The sequence below is a fragment of the Papio anubis genome, chromosome 1 (genome assembly GCF_008728515.1).
Source record: "Papio anubis isolate 15944 chromosome 1, Panubis1.0, whole genome shotgun sequence".
Classification (NCBI taxonomy): domain Eukaryota; kingdom Metazoa; phylum Chordata; class Mammalia; order Primates; family Cercopithecidae; genus Papio; species Papio anubis.
Window position 1 is genome coordinate 58,269,558 of NC_044976.1, and position 18,312 is coordinate 58,287,869.

General features: G+C 41.8%; 1 protein-coding gene across 3 annotated transcripts in view; it reads right to left on the reverse strand.

Annotated features, from left to right (window-relative positions):
• The window catches only part of LOC116276324 (cytochrome P450 2J2), a 42,631-nt gene that overhangs the window by 12,870 nt on the left and 11,449 nt on the right, over positions 1-18,312 (reverse strand). For 2 of the 3 annotated variants that reach the window (XM_031669355.1, XM_031669360.1), the window contains exon 7: positions 15,271-15,409. In XM_031669355.1, coding sequence (XP_031525215.1) covers positions 15,271-15,409 — 139 coding nt within the window. Of the gene's footprint in view, positions 1-8,077; positions 8,317-15,270; positions 15,410-18,312 lie in introns of those variants that run through there. The other variant, XM_031669352.1, reaches the window with a different exon arrangement.

Genomic DNA, 18,312 nt, shown 5'->3' on the forward strand with positions numbered 1-18,312 from the left:
TTGTTGTATCAGAAATGTAATGAACCTTGCCTGAAATTTCATTCGGAGGCAAAGCAGATATAGTTCACAGACTGTGGTGGTGGGGTGAGGTGGAAATAAAGCCACTTTTGTCTTGCATTCTAATGAGTCTTATTCCCCTTCAATCTGTTACTCAGACAAAATTTCATGTTTTCATATTTATCCTTATTACCACATAGTGAGGTACTGTTTTAGAGAAAAATTGGAGGCTTGAAGGTTTAAATGTCTTGTTCAAAGTCACAGTAAGGGGCTGTGGAGTGACAAATCAGGATAAGCCTGGACACTCATAACTAACACCCTACCTCTTTCCTTTAGGTGGCTTCGAAAAAAGTTGGCTCAGCAGGCTTGACTGAGCTCAAGGGGTGTACAGCTTGACACTAGGGGTGTCCAAAGTTTCCCCATTCTAACAAAGCCACATCTTCACCCAGGAAGCTGTCCTTGCTACTTAGCCACCTAGTCAGCCCTGCCTTCTGTCTATAAATATGTAGGGCACTGTATTAGTTCATTTTCTTGCTGCTGATAAAGACATTCCTAGGAATGTGCAATTTACAAAAGAAAGAGGTTTAATGGACTCACAGTTCCAAGTGGCTGGGGAGGTCTCACAATCATGGTGCAAGGCAAAAGGCACATCTCACATGGTGGCAGACAAGAGAGCTTGTGCAGGGAAACTCCCCTTTATGAAATAATCAGATCTTGTGAGAACTCACTATTACAAGAATAGCACATGAAAGACCCACCCTCATGATTCAATTATCTCACACTCCGTCCCACAACATGTAGAAATTATGGGAGCTACAATTCAAGATGAGATTTGAGTGGGGACACAGCCAAACCATATCATTCTACCCCAGCCCCTCCAAAATCTCACATCCTCACATTTCAAAACCAATCATGCCTTCCCAACAGTCCTTCAAAGTCTTAACTCATTTCAGCATTAACTCAAAAGTCCACGGTCCAAAGTCTCATCTAAGACAAGGCAAGTCCCTTCTGCCTATGAGCCTGTAAAATGAAAAGCAAGTTATTTCCTAGGTAAAATGCAGGTACAGGCATTGGGTAAATACCAATGTTCCAAATGGGAGAAACTGGCCAAAACAAAGTGGCTATAGGCCCCATGCCAGTCCAAAATTCAGCAGAGCAGTCAAATCTTAAAGCTCCAAAATAATCTCCCTTGACTCCCTGTGTCATATCTAGGTCATATTAATGCAAGAGGTGGGTTCCCATGGTCTTGGGCAGCTCTGCTCCTGTGGCTTTGCAAGGGATAGCCTCCCTCTTGGCTGCTTTCACAGGTTGGCACTGAGTGTCTGCAGCTTTTCCAGGCACATAGTGCAGCTCTCAGTGGATCTACCATTCTGGGATCTGGAGGACAGTGGCCCTCTTCTCACAGCTCCACTAGCCAGTGCCCCAGTGGAGACTTCGTGTGGGGGCTTCAACCCACATTTCTCCTCCACACTGCCCTAGCAGAGGTTCTCCATGAGCACTCCACTTCTGCAGCAAACTTCTGCCTGGGTATCCAGGTATTTCCATACATCCTCTGAAATCTAGGCAGAGGTTCTCAAACCTCAGTTCTTGACTTCTGTGCACCCACAGACTCAACTCCATGTGGAAGCTGCCAAGATTTGCGGCTTGCACTCTCTGAAGCCATGGCCTGAGCTGTACCTTGACCCCTTTCAGTCATGCCTAGAGCAGCTGGAATTCAGGGCACCAAGTCCCTAGGCTGCACACAGCAGAAGGAGCCTGGGCCCAGCCCACAAAATTATCTTTTCTTCCTAGGCCTCCAGGCCTGTGATGGGAGGGACTGCTGTGAAGACCTCTGACAGTCCCTAAAGACATTTTTCCCATTGTCAGCTCCTTTTTTACTTATGCAAATTTCTGCAGTCAGTTGAATTTCTCCTTAGAACATGGGATTTTCATTTCTGTCACGTTGTTAGACTGGAAATTTTCCAAACTTCTATGCTCTGCTCCCCTTATAAAACTGAATGCCTGTAACAGCACTCAAGTCACATCTTGAATGCTTTGCTGCTTAGAAATTTCTTCTGCCAGATATCCTAAATCATCTGTCTCAAGTTCAAAGTTCCACAAATCTCTATGGCAGGGGCAAAATGCTGCCTGTCTCATTGCTAAAACATAACCTTTGCTCCAGTTCCAAACAAGTTCCTCATCTCCATCTGACACCACCTCATCCTGAATTTCATTGTCCATATCATTATCAGCATTTTGGTCAAAGTTATTCAACAAGTCTCTAGAAGTTTTCAAACTGTCCCACATTTTCCTGTCTTCTGAGCCCTCCAAACCATTTCAACATCTGCCTGTTACCTCGTTCGAAATTTACATCCACATTTTCAGGTATTTTTTCAGCAGCGCCCCACTCTACTGGCACCAATTTACTGTATTAGTCCCTTTTCGCATTGCTGACAAAGACATTCCTGAAAACGGGCAATTTATAAAAGAAGAGGTTTAAAGGACTCACACAGTTCCACAGGACTGGGGAATCCTCACAATCATGCTCACAATCATGGTGGAAAGTGAAAGGCACATCTCACATGGCAGCAGGCAAGAGAAGAGAACATGTGCAGGAAACTCCCCTTTATAAACCCATCAGATCTCCTGAGACTTATTCTTATCACGAGAGTAGCATGGAAAAGACCTGCCCCCATGATTCAATTGCCTCCCACTGGGTTCCTCCCACAACACATAGGATTTATGGGAGCTAAAACTCAAGATGAGATTTGAGTGGGGACATGGTCAAACCATATCAGGCACTATGAGGTCAGTCCCCCTCCTGGACCTCTCCTGGGTGCATGCAGCCCCACTATGCCTGACTCAGGCACACTTTCCTAACAACTCAGGGTATCCTGTGTGTCCTGCTCCTCCTCTGCTATAAGTCCCTCAACTTCCAACCTGGTTTTAAATTTATATTGCAGCATGCATGTGTCTGCATCTCTTTGTAGGAGAGTGGTAGAGAGAAGATCCACAGCCTGGGTGCCTTTTGGCAAATCCATGCCTCATCCATGATACCACAGATCATGTTATATTGCTTGCACACCATGTGTCATCAGGCACTGACAAAAGACAAGGGGGTCAGGGGCCCTGGAGCTTCCAAAATAGATGGAAGAAAAAGAGAGTTAGAAGAGTGCATACAGAACAAAATATTTGTGTGGGACAGGAAGTCTTTGGACAAAACGGGGGCTCATATTTTAGAGCCTTTCCATGAGCTTTGAGAAAAAAGAGATATTTTCTTCAGTTACTCACAGTCATCTATTAATTGTGGTTTCTGATTAGTTGTGCTCACATCCTATTTGGCCCAGGATCCCATTGCATTTATCAGGTCAGGATGAGTTCCCAGTGTTTTTACACTTATTCCCCCAAGTAACAGGTGTGTACTGCCCATCTAGAGTCACAGAAGATGCACAGCAGAGTAGAAATGGAACTCAGAGATGACTTCAACAAAGTCCTTCATTTTACAAATGAGGAAACTGAGACACACAATGTATTTTGGCCAGTGTCCTTTTGAGTCTCCTACTTGGGTGATCTGATTGGGGAAAAATGGAAGTCCTGGATGTTTGAGAAGTTCAAGTTCAAAGCCTGATTTGATTGGTTTTATTCTCAGAATACCACTTGGCCTGTTTTCTAGAGATGCAAATTTCTGGTGGGTTACAAAAAAAAAAAAATGCACATAGGTGGGGCTCTCACCTCTATTTTTTCTTTTACTAGGGAAGGATCAAAGCCTCCTCCTACACATTAAAAACCCAACCATGTCGTCCAGACATACCCTTTTCTTGGCTCCCCAGCTAGCTTAGCAGCTGCAAACATTCCTCCCATCCTTTTCTGTTTCCCTTTCTCACAGCATCAATTTAATTGGCTTTTCTCTGAATCCCAAGCAACAGGAAGAAAGAGCCCTGTGACTTCATGGCCCATTTTGTTTTAAGCTATTTAAATTACTTAGGTCTAACTACTTGCTATGGTTTTGATGTTTGTCCTCTCCAAAACATATTTTGAAACTTGATCCCCAATGCTGCAGTGTTGGAACGTGGGGCCTAATGAAAGGAGACTGGGTTATGAGAGCATGGGCCTCATGAATGGATGGACGTCATTGTTATGGGAGTGGGTTCATTGTTATGGGAGTGGGTTCATTGTTGTGGGAGTGGGCTGATATAAAAGTGAGCCTGGCACCTCCTGCTTTCTGTCTTTTGCATGCACCTGCTTGTCCTTCTGCTGTTCTGCCATGTGATGACACAGTATGGAAACCCTCACTAGAAGCTGCCACAATGTCCTTGGACATCCCACCCTACAGAAATGTGAGACAAATAAACTCCTTTTCTTTATAAATATCCAGTCTCAGGTATTCTGTTATAGCAACAGAAAACAGACTAAGACACCACCTTAGGAAAAATGATCTTTTTATAAGGCTTAGCCCAGGTTCCCAGGGAGTTCACTTGTTTGCATTGGTACTGGGGTCAAAACTTCATGTACTATCAGTGTTACCTGGCCTTCTACTTTATAATCCTTATCTTCCTTCAGCAGCCACACCTAGAAAGAGTGAGCAGGATTTTGGCATTTCTGTTTCCCTGCTATAAAATACCAAGGTCAGCCAGGTACAGTGACTCACACCTGTAATCCCAGCACTTTGGGAAGCCGAGGTGGGTGGACTTGAGTCAGGAGTTCTAGACCAACCTGGCCAACATGGCAAAACCCCGTCCGTACTAAAAATACAAAAATTAGCGAGTTATGGTGGCATGCACTTGTAATCACAGTTACTAGGGAAGCTGAGGCAGGTAAATCACTTGAACCCAGGAAGCAGAGGTTGCAGAGAGCCAAGATCATATCACTGCACTCCAGCCAAGGCAACGGAGCAAGACGCCATCTCGAACAACCACCACCACCACCACAACAACAAAACAGGGCCCAGGGAGTTTAGGCTGGTAATATTAGCCACAAAAAGCTTACAATCTTAATTGCAAGAGAAGATCACACCCACCATCGTTAAAGGCAGTGTGAAACAACACAGGAATAAGTGCCTGATGGAGGATTAAAGGCCAGAAGGTATTGTTAAGGATGAAAAATATTTCCACATTTGTTCCTGAAACCTGTTTCCCAGGTTGGTTAATTGTGGTCACGTCCCACTTGGCCTTGGGTGTGTGCTTATGTAAACCACAGAAACTGTTTCAATGACACTTGCTTTCCCTGTCTCTAAATGAGGAATAAAACCTGCCCTGCTGACTTATCAGAGGATCAGTTTGAGACAGAAACAAGATAAAGCATGAACAGTACTACCAAACTGGGGAGCCTTCATAGCTCACTTCTGTGACTGCTCCTAGGGCCCACTTTTAACTCTTATCAACTATTTTGCACCGCTTTGACCTGAGCTTCTCAACAGGTCAGAAGCAAATACATATCTCACAGAGGAAGCAGGAAGAAGGCACACTACAGATAGAACTTTTATGAAGTGCCTCATGGTTTACAAACCACTTAAAGCTCACCATTTCTTTTGATTCTTATAAGAACTTTCTTTATGGAAGGAATCATTATCCTCTTTTCGTCTCCTAGATAAAAAGGTAAATTATTTAGCATGTAAATGATTTTCCCAAGGCTAATTTGGAGGAGACAGTAGAGCTGGGATTTGGATCTAGTTTTTTCTGAGTCAAATTCCTCTGATCCTCAAATCCACTTTTGTCCCATCCACATCTGAGCAGAGCATCCAGTGGCTTCCATTTCTCATGTCTTCTGCTTTCCCCTTGCCTCTTTCTTTCTTTCTTTCTTGCTTCAAAACACATGCCATGTCTTCTTACTTTCCTTGCCTCTTTCTTTCTTTCTTTCTTTCTTTCTTTCTTTCTTTCTTTCTTTCTTTCTTTCTTTCTTTCTTTCTTTCTTTCTTTCTTTCTTTCTTTCTTTCTTTCTTTTTCTTTCCCCTCCTTCCTTCCCTCCCTCCATCCCTCCCTCTTTCTTTTTCTTTCTTTCTTTCTTTTTTCTCTTTCTTTCCCTTCCTTCCTTCCTTCCTCTTTCTTTTCTTTTCTTTCCTTCCTTCCTTCCTTCCTTTCTTTCTCTCTCTCTCTTTCTTTCTTTCTTTCTCTTTCTTTCTTTCCCCTCCTTCCTTCCCTCCCTCCATCCCTCCCTCTCTCTTTCTTTTTCTTTCTTTCTTTTTCTTTTTTGTCTTTCTTTCCCTTCCTTCCTTCCTTCCTTTCTTTCTCTCTCTCTTTCTTTCTTTCTTTCTTTCTTTCTTTCTTTCTTTCTTTCTTTCTTTCTTTCTTTCTTCTTTCTTCTTTCTTTCCTTCTTTCTTTCTTTCTTTTCTTTCCCCTCCTTCCTTCTCTCCCTCCCTCCCTCCCTCCCTCCCTTCCTTTCTTCCTTCCTTCCTTCCTTCCTTCCTTCCTTCCTTCCTTCCTTCCTTCCTTCCTTCCTTCCTTTCTTTCTTCTTTCTTCTTTTTTATTATACTATAAGTTCTAGGGTACATGTGCACAACGTGCAGGTTTGTTATGTATATATACATGTGCCATGTTGGTGTGCTGCACCCATTAAATCGTCATTTACATTGGGTATATCTCCTAATGCTATCCCTCCCCACTCCCCCCACCCCACGACAGGACCCAGTGTGTGATGTTCCCCTTACTGTGTCCAAGTGTTCTCATTGTTCAATTCCCACCTATGAGTGATAACATGCAGTGTTTGGTTTTCTGTTCTTGCGATAGTTTGCTGAGAATGATGGTTTCCAGGTGCATCCATGTCCCTACAGAGAACATGAACTCATCCTTTTTTATGGCTGCATAGTATTCCATGGTGTATATGTGCCACATTTTTTTAATCTAGTCTATCATTGATGGACATTTGGGTTGGTTCCAAGTCTCTGCTATTGTGAATAGTGCCGCAATAAACACACGTGTGCATGTGTCTTTATAGCAGCATGATTTATAATCCTTTGGGTATATACCCAGTAATGGGATGGCTGGGTCAAATGGTATTTCTAGTTCTAGATCCTTGAGGAATCACCACACTGTCTTCCACAATGGTTGAACTAGTTTACAGTACCACCAACAGAGTAAAAGTGTTCCTATTTCTCCATATCCTCTCCAGCACCTGTTGTTTCCTGACTTTTTAATCTGCTCAGTGAAATAAAAGAGGACACAAACAAATGGAAGAACATTCCATGCTCATAGAGAGGAAGAATCAATATCGTGAAAATGGCCATATTGCCCAAGGTAATTTATAGGTTCAATGCCATTCCCATTAAGCTACCAATGACTTTCTTCACAGAATTGGAAAAAACTACTTTAAAGTTCATATGGAACCAAAAAAGAGCCCGCATTGCCAAGACAATCCTAAACCAAAGGAACAAAGTTGGAGGAATCACACTACCTGACTTCAAACTATACTACAAGGCTACAGTAACCAAAACAGCATGGTACTGTACCAAAACAGAGATATAGACCAATGGAACAGAACAGAGCCCTCAAAAATAATACCACACATCTACAATCATCTGATCTTTGACAAACTTGACAAAAACAAGAAATGGGGAAAGGATTCCCTATTTAATAAATGGTGCTGGGAAAACTGGCTAGCCATATGTAGAAAGCTGAAACTGGATCCCTTCCTTACACCTTATACAAAAATTAATTCAAGATAGATTAGAGACTTAAATGTTAGACCGAAAACTATAAAAACCCTAGAAGAAAACTTAGGTAACACCATTCAGAACATCAGCATGGGCAAGGACTTTGTGTCTAAAACACCAAAACAATGGCAACAAAAGCGAAAATTGACAATGGGATCTAATTAAACTAAAGAGCTTCTGCACAGCAAAAGAAACTACCATCAGAGTGAACAGGCAACCTACAGAATGGGAGAACATTTTCGCAATCTACTCATCTGACAAAGGGCTACTATCCAGAACCTACAAAGCGGTCAAACAAATTTACAAGAAAAAAACAAACGACCCCATCAAAAAGTGGGCAAAGGACATGAACAGACACTTCTTAAAAGAAGACATTTATGCAGCCAGCAGACACATGAAAAAATGCTCATTATCACTTGCCATCAGAGAAATGCAAATCAAAACCACAATGAGATACCATCTCACACCAGTTAGAATGGCAATCATTAAAAAGCCCCTTTCTTTCTTAGCAAAATCACACCCGAGGAACAGCGCAGAGGTGGTGACTGACTGGGGAAATAGTGATGCCCATTCTAAACTTCGGGCTCAGCTTCTCATTGTTTGGGGGCCTGAAGGTAAATTTTTGCACAAGGGAAGTGAAGAAAATAAACAGCTCAGTCCTGGCCAACTGTTCTCCGAGGCATGCCCGCTTTCCTGTAAGACAAAATCAAAAGATGGGTTATCTTCTCAGGTGGCATTTGTGCCTAGCAGAGATAGATGTCCTCAATCATATCCCAAAAAACTGGAGCAGAGGAAGGGCCTGTAGGCCCCAGGGTGTTATGGCCAGCAGCTTATTTAAGTCTGACAACCACTTGGGTTCATCAATGCATAGAAAGCAGAAGTCCAGGAACACAAAGTCAAATGCTGTCAGGGGTCTGGCATGCGAGCTTCCAGGGTGAAGTTGCAGGGTGTAGGACCATAGAAGTGGAAGGTGAGGGCTGACCTAGAAAGGGGGTGTTTAGCCTAAGAGCTTTAAAAAAATAATTTAACAAACATGACAAAAAAAGACAACAAAAACAACCAAATATGTTAACTTTTTCAATCCCTACAAAAATTGTTGAAAATACAAGGAATTAAATGTCAGAGCAGAGTTCCTAAGGTATAAGTCATCTTTTCCCTGTGCCACTTTTCGTCCTTAATCATAGGGGCCTTCTGGCATGGGTGGCCCTCTATATTGTGACTGCTTTGGCCTTCGTCCTTCGATGGTTCTTTTTATGCACAGTGGCCCTTTCCCTTTGCAGGCCCTTTCCCTTCCCATTTCTTCTAAAGTGTGGTCCAAGGCTGGGTCCTGGTCTCCACAGCTGATACCTAACACTGTCCTGACCTCATCCCACTCCCTGTTATGTGTGGATGAAGTGGAGGCAGAAGGACAGAGATTCAATTCAGCTTCTCCTACCTCTTAACCACATGATTGGGGCAAATTAACCTCTCTAGGCATCCGTGAAAATGTACGTGTGCATATTAGTGAAAATGAATACGTGTTTAAGATGAGAACTTTATATACTGTGTGAGCTACATGCTGAATCCAAATAGGCCAAATAATTTAATAATTTATACCTCAAAACAAAGTATTTTAACATGTCACCTAGGTAATAATAAACAGCTGTACAATTGCTTATTATTAACTGGATCTGGTTAATTCTCAAAAAAACAGAAGAATACAATTTAAAAGATGACCTTTAAAGAAAACCTTTTGGGTGGTAGCATTACTCAAACAGCTTTCTGTATATTACAATTCTTTACTGTGATACTTTCCATAATGTACCTTTCATTCTGAAATAATTTCAAATGTACAAAAAACTTGGAGAGATAAGACAAAGAACCTGGCTCTCCTGAATTGTTTGGGAGTACATTGTCTACATTACCCATGAAATCTTCAGTATGTATTTTCTAAAAAGAAGGACATTCTCCAACATAATCAAAATGCAACCATCCAAGCCAGAAAATTAACACTGATGAATGGCCATCTTCTCCTGAGGTCCCATTCAGGGTTACCAGCTGTCCCAATGTCCTTCATTAGAAAAGGGTCCAGTAGAGCCAGTACAGGATCACGGTCTGCATTTAGCTGTCATGTCACCTTAGTTCTTCAGTCTGGAATAAGTCCTCACTCTTTATACAACTTTCATGGCACTGGCCTTTTTAAAGATTACAGACCAGCAGTTGTTTTGTAAATGCTTCTCATGCTGTCTCATGATTGGATTCAGGCTGTGAAGTTTTGCAGTTTTGGTAGGAATATCACCAAAGTGATACTGTGTTCTTCTCTTTTTATCCTAGCAAGTGCTGTACAATTTTGATGTGTGACATTATTGGTACTCACTTGATTAAGGTGGTGTCTGCCAAGTTCTCTTGTAAAATTATTCTTTTTCTCTGTAACTAATAAGTACTTCGAGACTATGTCAACAAACCATTCTCATTAAACTGTGATCCACTCTTTTCCATTGCTATTTCTTGACCATATTATTAATTGCTGATAGCTACCAAATTGCGATTTTTAAAATTCTGTCATTTCTTCCACATTTAATAGTTAGCACTCTACTAAAGGAAATGCTTGCTCCCCTTCCCATTTATTTATTGACTCATTTATTGATATCAGTTGGATTCATGGGATTCCTGTTTTTATTCAAAGGGTTATAATCTGTTACTATCATTACTTGTTCTGATGCTCAAAATATTCCAGATTTGACCATTAGACGCCCATTCAACCTGTCACTTCCTGACTTTTGGCACAACAATCTATTCCAGGTTGATCTTATACTTTCCCTTTCCCAGCCCTGGAATCAGTCATTTTTTCCAAAAGTCCTGGTTTCTTTTAGTGGATAATAATATGTAGAAATCAAGATCTGGGCATTAGGCATGCTCATTGCTCTCCAGATATTGTTGCCCCTCGCTCATATCGGTGGCCAGAGCTAGGGAATATATGTATGTATATAATGTGGGTATATGTCCAAAACTGTGTGTGTATACATTATATATATATACACACACACACACACCCCATATTTAATCTACATTTCTATATTTATTGACTTATCTATTGAAAATCTGAGTTCATTATAGATTATCTCAGATTCCAATCCAACACCACAAAGTTTGATTTTCTCCCTTTCTTTATTTGCAACTTCCTCTCATTATCCTCAATATATTTATTTATTGGATCAGTATCCCTTGTATATAACTTACCCCTCATCACTGCCACAGCCACCCTGTGCATATTCCACCTCATACCATTTGTGCTCTGAGACCAGCTCTCAGCTTCCACCACCCCCTCCCCTGTGTGAATGTCCTCCTCACCCCACTTGGGCTACATTACCCCACACAAGTCACTACCGCCATCTCTATTGTGTGCATTTTTAACAGCTTACTTTCTCCCTAAGTAATACATATTCACAGCAATAATTTAAAAAAGCATGACAAAGAAAAGTATAAAGACAAAACCATAAAATGTTTGTAATCCCATAATCTAGACAAAACCATTGTCAACATTTTAACATATTTCCTTATTGTCCTTGTGGAGATTCTTTGTACATCATAACAAATATGATTCCCTGTAGTCAATTCTCTATGCTGCTTTTACCTCTTTGTATTTTCCCATGTAATTTAATATTCTTGGAAATGTATGTATGCCTAAGTTTTGTCCTCTGTCTGTAACAGGTTGTTAAGGAAATAAAGTTAGATCATATATGCAAAAGTGCTTAGTAAAGGCAAACGTGCTTCATGGTTATGTCATTATTATATTATTTGTGCCTGTGTTTCCTACCAGTGTGTGTCTAATTCATCTCTGTTCCCCTCACCTTTATCTCTTTATCCATCACAAATAGTACAATTAGCAACAGGTTAAAATGATACCAAATCAGTTTATTGTAAATATACCCAAGATTCTCCTAAAAGAATCCATATATCATGGCAAACTGGACCTAGCAAGTCAGGAACCAGGATTAAAGAACTGGCTTCATCAGTAACCAACTGTGTGGCTATTAGTAAACCATTCATTCTCGCAAAGCTAAACTTATCTCATTTGTCAAATGCATGAAATAAATTCTCTCCTAACTATGTTACACGGCTAGGCAAGGATCCCAATGTAATGGCAATGTGAATTTGCTTTTAAAAGCATGAAAATTAGGACTGTTAGGTGTCAAACTTATGCCTGGAAGAAAGGAAACTTGGCTCCCATCCCTGGTGCTTCCCCAAACTATCACTAACCAAACAGGCCAGTTACCTCAGTAGTAAAATGAGAGAATTGACCTACATTTTTGGCAAATTTCTTTCCAGCCCTATCTCCTAGAATCTAAAGATTTTAACTGGAAAGAGAGCAACTGGGTTCATGTATTTCATGAAGTTGCTTCCTGCTTTGATGGATCAAACAGGAAGCATTTAAATGAGGAAAAGTAAATATAAATTTGCAGTAAAACTTTGAAACCTGTCCTGATTATGCACACTTTAGAAGCTGTTACATCTTGTAAAGTGAGGACTTCGGAAGAGTCCTCTAGAAGACTCTTTACCAAGAGTAAAGGAACAGCAAGGAAAAGCAACTGCGTGCCAAGAGTGGGCATGTGATTAAAAAGACAGTTGTGTTGATGTTTTGTTAACCCTTTGGATTCTTCAGATTTCTATCTCCTGATCCATTTAACTGGTCCTCATCCTATCACATCTTCTGTGGGACATCCCAGATACATTGCTTGCCTTCTATGAATTTCATTCTTCTCAGAAAAAGAGATGGTAAGAACAAAGCAGCCTCAATTTCCCCCTCTTCTTGGATCCACATCATTTGTAATGTGATGTCATAGCTCTTCCCATTAAAAATTGTAGTAATATCCCCTCCCCTTAAACTGGGGCTGGCCTTATGACTGGCATTGGCCAACATAATGCAATGGAAGTGATGGTGTGTCAGTTCCCAGTCCGGACCTTAAGAGGCCTGTGTACTTCCATTCTCCCTCTTTTGACCTTATCACCACCATGTGACTAAGCCACGGCAGCTTGCTGGAGGATGAGGGATAATGTGAGAAGGGCCTCACTGTCCCAAATGAAGATATCCTAGATCAGCCATCAGCCTGCTGACCTCTAGTCAAGATCAGAGAGACCAAGGGGGCCGAGCCAAGATTGGCAGAGCCACATATCTGACTTACAGACTTGTGAGCAATAATTCATGCTTACTGTTTTAAGCTGCAGAGTTTTGAACTGTTTGTTATGTAGCAATATGCTAACTGATGCATGTGTTATGAAATTAGTGAATCTTAAAGTAGAGAGGACTTTAAGTAAGCTACATTCTAGTCTTACTAGAGAGAACACTAGACTAGAAGTATAAAAACTTGAGTTTTAGGTCCTGTTCTGCAAATTCCTTGAGCATATGATCTTGGATAGGAAACAACTCTCTCTTATTTTTAGTTATCTTAAATTAAAAAGAGATCCCAATCCATTTCCTGCCTATTAATAACTGGGCTGTTGTAAGGATTAAATTAGACAATTTTCTTGCAAATGAAGTCTCTAAGAGGGTGCAATACAACTCTCAATAGCAAAGCAGCAGTGAGTCACTGCGTATAGTTTTTAAAAAGACTACTGCTAATTCAGATAAGATAATTTTTTAAAAACAGGAGACATGAAGCAACTCTGAGAAAGAGGCTTGTGATACGAAGAAAAGATATCCAGGCATCACTTAGCCCAGAGTATCCTTTTTCCTTTTAAAGCCATGACCTTCTAATAAGATTCCTCTCATCACAGTTGCAGATGGCATTAGGTGAAGCATTTTTGTGGAATGTAGAAAAGGTCACATTTCTACCATTTCCACATGGATGTTGTGCAAGAGTCAAAGAACAGGAATAATTAATTATAATAATTGGAACATAATAGCTGAAACGTTGTGCTATAATACAAAATTTGAAACTATCGTAGACAGGAAGACTGGAAGATATTCCTACATCTTATATCAGCTTTCACATTCGAAGTGAATTGTCCAATGTGAGCGGAGGTGACAGAATCAGATGAAGAAAGACAAAGACAGCACTGATCGTCAGAATCAGCCCAGAGACATCTAAGCCAAGACAGCACAAGACAGCACAGTGGGAGAGCATGGGCTTCGGAGTCATACCAACATGGGTCATTCTGTTTCTGTCCTTTCTGAGCCTTAGGGTCATCCTCAACAAAATGATGTTGTCTCAGAACATCAATACGTATTTTAAATTAACAATAAGAAAACTATCATGCATTCCACAGGGTAAGTCTGTGTAGCATTTAGTTATTTTCAGTAGAGAGTGTTAGGAAGAACGCACATTTTAGTTTTTGATAAATGTGGTCGACACTGATCCTAGCTCTGCCACATGAGTTTTATGACTTCAGTTTCTATACTGGGTTAAGCTTCAGCTTCCTCATCACTAAAAAGTGGTTACAGTAACATAAACTTTATATGATTACACTAGAACATATGCACCATGGGAGCAGTTTTGTTTTGTTTTGTTTTGTTTTCTGTTTCACTCATTCATTGTCATATCACCAGGGCTGAATGCTTGACACATAATAGATGCTCAATAAATACTGATGGAACTAAAGAATTGTGAAATTATTTGAAATAAACTATGCAACATATCTAACTCAAAACCTGGAACATACTAAGAATTTTTGTTATTGATTTTTCAATGTCATGAGTTAAAAATATATTTTTGGACCTGGTTATCTTAAAAACAGGAGAAAAAAGAGAGTTTTCACTGCCTCTTCTTTCTTAATTTTCAAGTTACACATTATATAAATGTATTAATTAGATTTAAAAAATGAATTAAATTTACAAAGGCCAAAGAACCTTTTCGAGGGCGTACTTAGAGAGTAGAATCCAATCTAGTGAAGCCACTGACTGATGCCCATGTGGCAAATAAGTTTCTCCTTCCCCTTGTCCCTCTCTATCGCCTTATTATAGATCAGCTCTATTTCTCTGTGAGTGGGCAGTCCTTAAAAAGAACTGAGGACATTTTAAAATTTAGTAAAGATGGCAGCACTCCACCGGGTGCAGTGGCTCATGCCTGTAATCCCAACACTTTGGGAGGCCGAGGTGGGTGGATCATCTGAGGTCAGGACTTCGAGACCAGCCTGGCCAACATGGTGAAACCTTGTCTCTACTAAAAATACAAAAAATTAGCCTGGCATGGTGGCGCATGCCTGTAATCCCAGCTACTTGGGAGGCTGAGGCAGGAGAATCACTTGAACCTGAGAGACAGAGTTGTAGTGAGCTGAGATCACGCCATCGCATTCCAGCCTGGAGCAACAAGAGTGAAACTACGTCTCAAAAAAACAAAAAACAAAAAGCAAACAAACAAAAAGCAGCACCCAATCCTCTTTGTGAGCTGGAAGTGGAGTCTGGGTCTCTGTCCCCAGTGTTCCAGAGGACAGAACACAGGAAAGCTGAAATCTCCAGCAGAGGCAATGGAGGGCTTAGGAAGTAAGGGCAGGCTGAAGCAACACCCAGCCCTGGAAATCCCAGGGCTGACCCCTACAGCAAGATGGAGTGATTGCACTGGCCAGGCTGTCTGGAGATGTTCCATTGAAAGCAAGGGAATACAGGGAGAGAGCAGGGGAGTGTTGGGAGAGGGGCCCTGGACTCCCATATGCCTGTTTATTACAACTTACCTATTGAGAAGGGTAGAAAGGCTTCTCTTTTCTTAAACTGTCCATTCTCCAGAAAATGCTCTGGATTGAACGTGTCAGGGGTGGCCCACTCTGTGGGGTCCCTGTGCAGCGCCGTCAAATTGGTCAGGATCATGGTCCCCTAGAGAAAGCAGCAGAGACTCAGGCAAGGCTTGACCCATGAAAAAGCACACCAATGCAGAGGGTGGTCATATTCGGGCTTCCATGCCGGAGGCTGAACATACTCTGAACTGCCCCACCCTCCCCAACTGCGGTACACGGTCTCCTGTGTCCCCCAACCCAGGACCCTCCTCTTTGTCTGGGACAGCCTACAAATTAGATTGGATTTCCCTGCTGGGAATTTTAACAGGGATGTTTGGCTACTCTTGAGTGCAGGATGGATCTTCCTTACAGGGACAGGTCAGTTTAGGTAGGTCTCAGAGGGAGGGGACATGAATTCACTGATGAGAGAATAATCCAACAGTCAGTCTGCAGTGTACCAAAACCAACCCAGCTGCTCAGTGAAGCTATACCGATGGCGGCTCTACAAAGGTAAAAGACATCTCAATCATCTTGGCTTCGCCATTCTCTGTCCTCCAATGTCTAGTACACGGTACCCCACTCCCCACAGTAGGTTTAGTAATAGAATCAGGCAGACCCATGAAAGGAGCCCCTGTCCACCCAGGTATATATTAAGAAACACAGGAGTTCCCAGAGGGAGCTTTTCCTTTACTCTGCCTTTATCCAACCCATCAACGAGATTGGTCAATGTTACTTTCACCTCCATTCCATGTCCACCATGCCCACTTAGTCCAGACTTCTTCCCAGCTTGCCTGGACCCCTGTTACAGTTTCCTAACTATACCCCAAATCCTGTCGCTCCTTTCAATCTGCTTCAGACTCCGGAAGAGAGTGAGCTTCCAGCATGATTTGGTCATGTCACTCCCCACCCCCACAGCCCCCACTGCTCATATCTAGGACTTGACACACTTCAGTAGTCACCCATTGCTCTCAGGGCAAAGACTCATCACCTGGTCCCAGTCTGGGCCACTCTTCCCCTCTGCCTGCACTCCCACTACAGGGCTCTTCTTTCAGTTTCTCAAACATGCCGTGTTCCTACTTAGTTCAATACCCTTTTTAAATGCTAATTGCCTTGCCAGGAATGTTCTTCTTCCCCACTTTGTCATCAAGCTAACTCTTAATGATCCATTAATCCTCAAACATCACTTGCTTTTGGAAGCCTTCCCTGACCACTCCTGCTAGTCTGTGTTTTTAAAGACCACAGTGAGTTTTCTCCTTTGGGCAGTTATCATGTTTCTAAATATGTACTTGCACGATTAATTTTCTCAGGGTTATTTTGCCAGACCTGAGCATTTCAGGTATGTAATGTTTGTTGAATTCATTCAAATATTAACATATTAATATAATATTAATTCAAGGAATTTAAATCATTAGTTTTCAATATTAGTATAACTCTTTCTTTCTTTTCCTTTTTCTTTTTTTTTTTTTTTTTTTTTGAGACGGAGTCTAGCTCTGTCGCCCAGGCTGGAGTGCAGTGGCGCAATCTCAGCTCACTCACTGCAAGCTCCATCTCCCCGGTTCAGGCCATTCTCTGCCTCAGCCTCCTAAGTAGCTGGGACTACAGGCATCACCATCACACCCAGCTAATTTTTTTCTATTTTTAGTAGAGATGGGGTTTCACTGTGTTAGCCAGGATAGTCTCGGTCTCCTATCTCGTGATCCGCCTGCCTTGGCCTCCCAAAGTGCTGAGATTACAGGCATGAGCCACTGTGCCCAGCTTTTTTTTTTTTTTTTTTTTTTTGAGACAGAATCTCACTCTGTCACCGAGGCAGGAGTACAGTGGCACTGTGTCGGCTCACTGCAACCTCCGTCTCCTGGGTTCAAGCAATTCTCCTGCCTCAGCCTCCCAAGTAGCTGGGATTACAAGCACCCACCACCATACTTGGCTAGTTTTTATATGTTTAGTAGAGATGAGTTTCACCATGTTGGACAGGCTGGTCTTGCTCCTGATCTCAGGTGATTCACCCGTCTCAGCCTCCCAAAGTGCTGGGATTATAGGCGTGAGCCACCACGCCCAGCCAATAACTGCTATTTTAAGCACTTTCTGTACTAAGTACTAAGTTAAATACCCTACATGCATGATCTCATTTTACCTCCACGTGGATCTTGTAAAGTAGGTTTAAATGCATTTTTTCAGATGAAGAAATTGAAGCTATGAGAGGTAAAATAATGGGCCCAGAGTCAGACAGTGGGAAGAGGCAGAGCCATGATTTGAACTAGGTCTATTTGATGTCAAAGTCATAGCTTGTAGACTGTGTAACACACGGTTATTTCAATTTGTCAGTTCCCAAGATGATTATTAAAGCTGACAAAAATCAGTGGCAGAAGTCTGTTGAGCCGAGCTGGTTTCCTTGAGTTAAATAAATTGCTAGAAAAATGCAAACAGCACCAGGGGAATTTAGACCTCAGCCTTTATCCACTAGATGGCCAATGAGTAAGGAAATAGTAAATGTAACAGCTGCTTTTCCTGGCTCTGCAGGGATAGTAACCAAGCAATGTCCAATGGGTAAGCTCTTCTGATTCTACTTCTTGAGATTTTCCCCAGGTATGACACACTCAGAGGTACTTAGACAAACTGGAATAGATCCACAGAGGCTGACCAAAGTGGTTAGAAAGTAAGGAAAGGAACTGAAAATATGCAATGTGGGGAGAGGGCACTAGAGGGCACATGATAGCTGTCTGCAGAGATCCTAAGCGTGGTGAGTGGAGTGACATCAGAATTCTGTTTGTTGCAGAAGCAGAAAATGAAATACTGCATGTTCTTACTTATAAGGGTAGCTAAACATTGGATAGACATGGACATAAAGATAGGAACAATAGACACTGGAGACTACTGGAGGAGAGAGGAGGGCAAGGGTTGGAAAACTACCAACTGGATACTATGCCAGTCACCTGGGTAATGGTTCAATCATACTCCAAACTTCAGCATCATGCAATGTACCCTTGTAACAAACCTACACATATA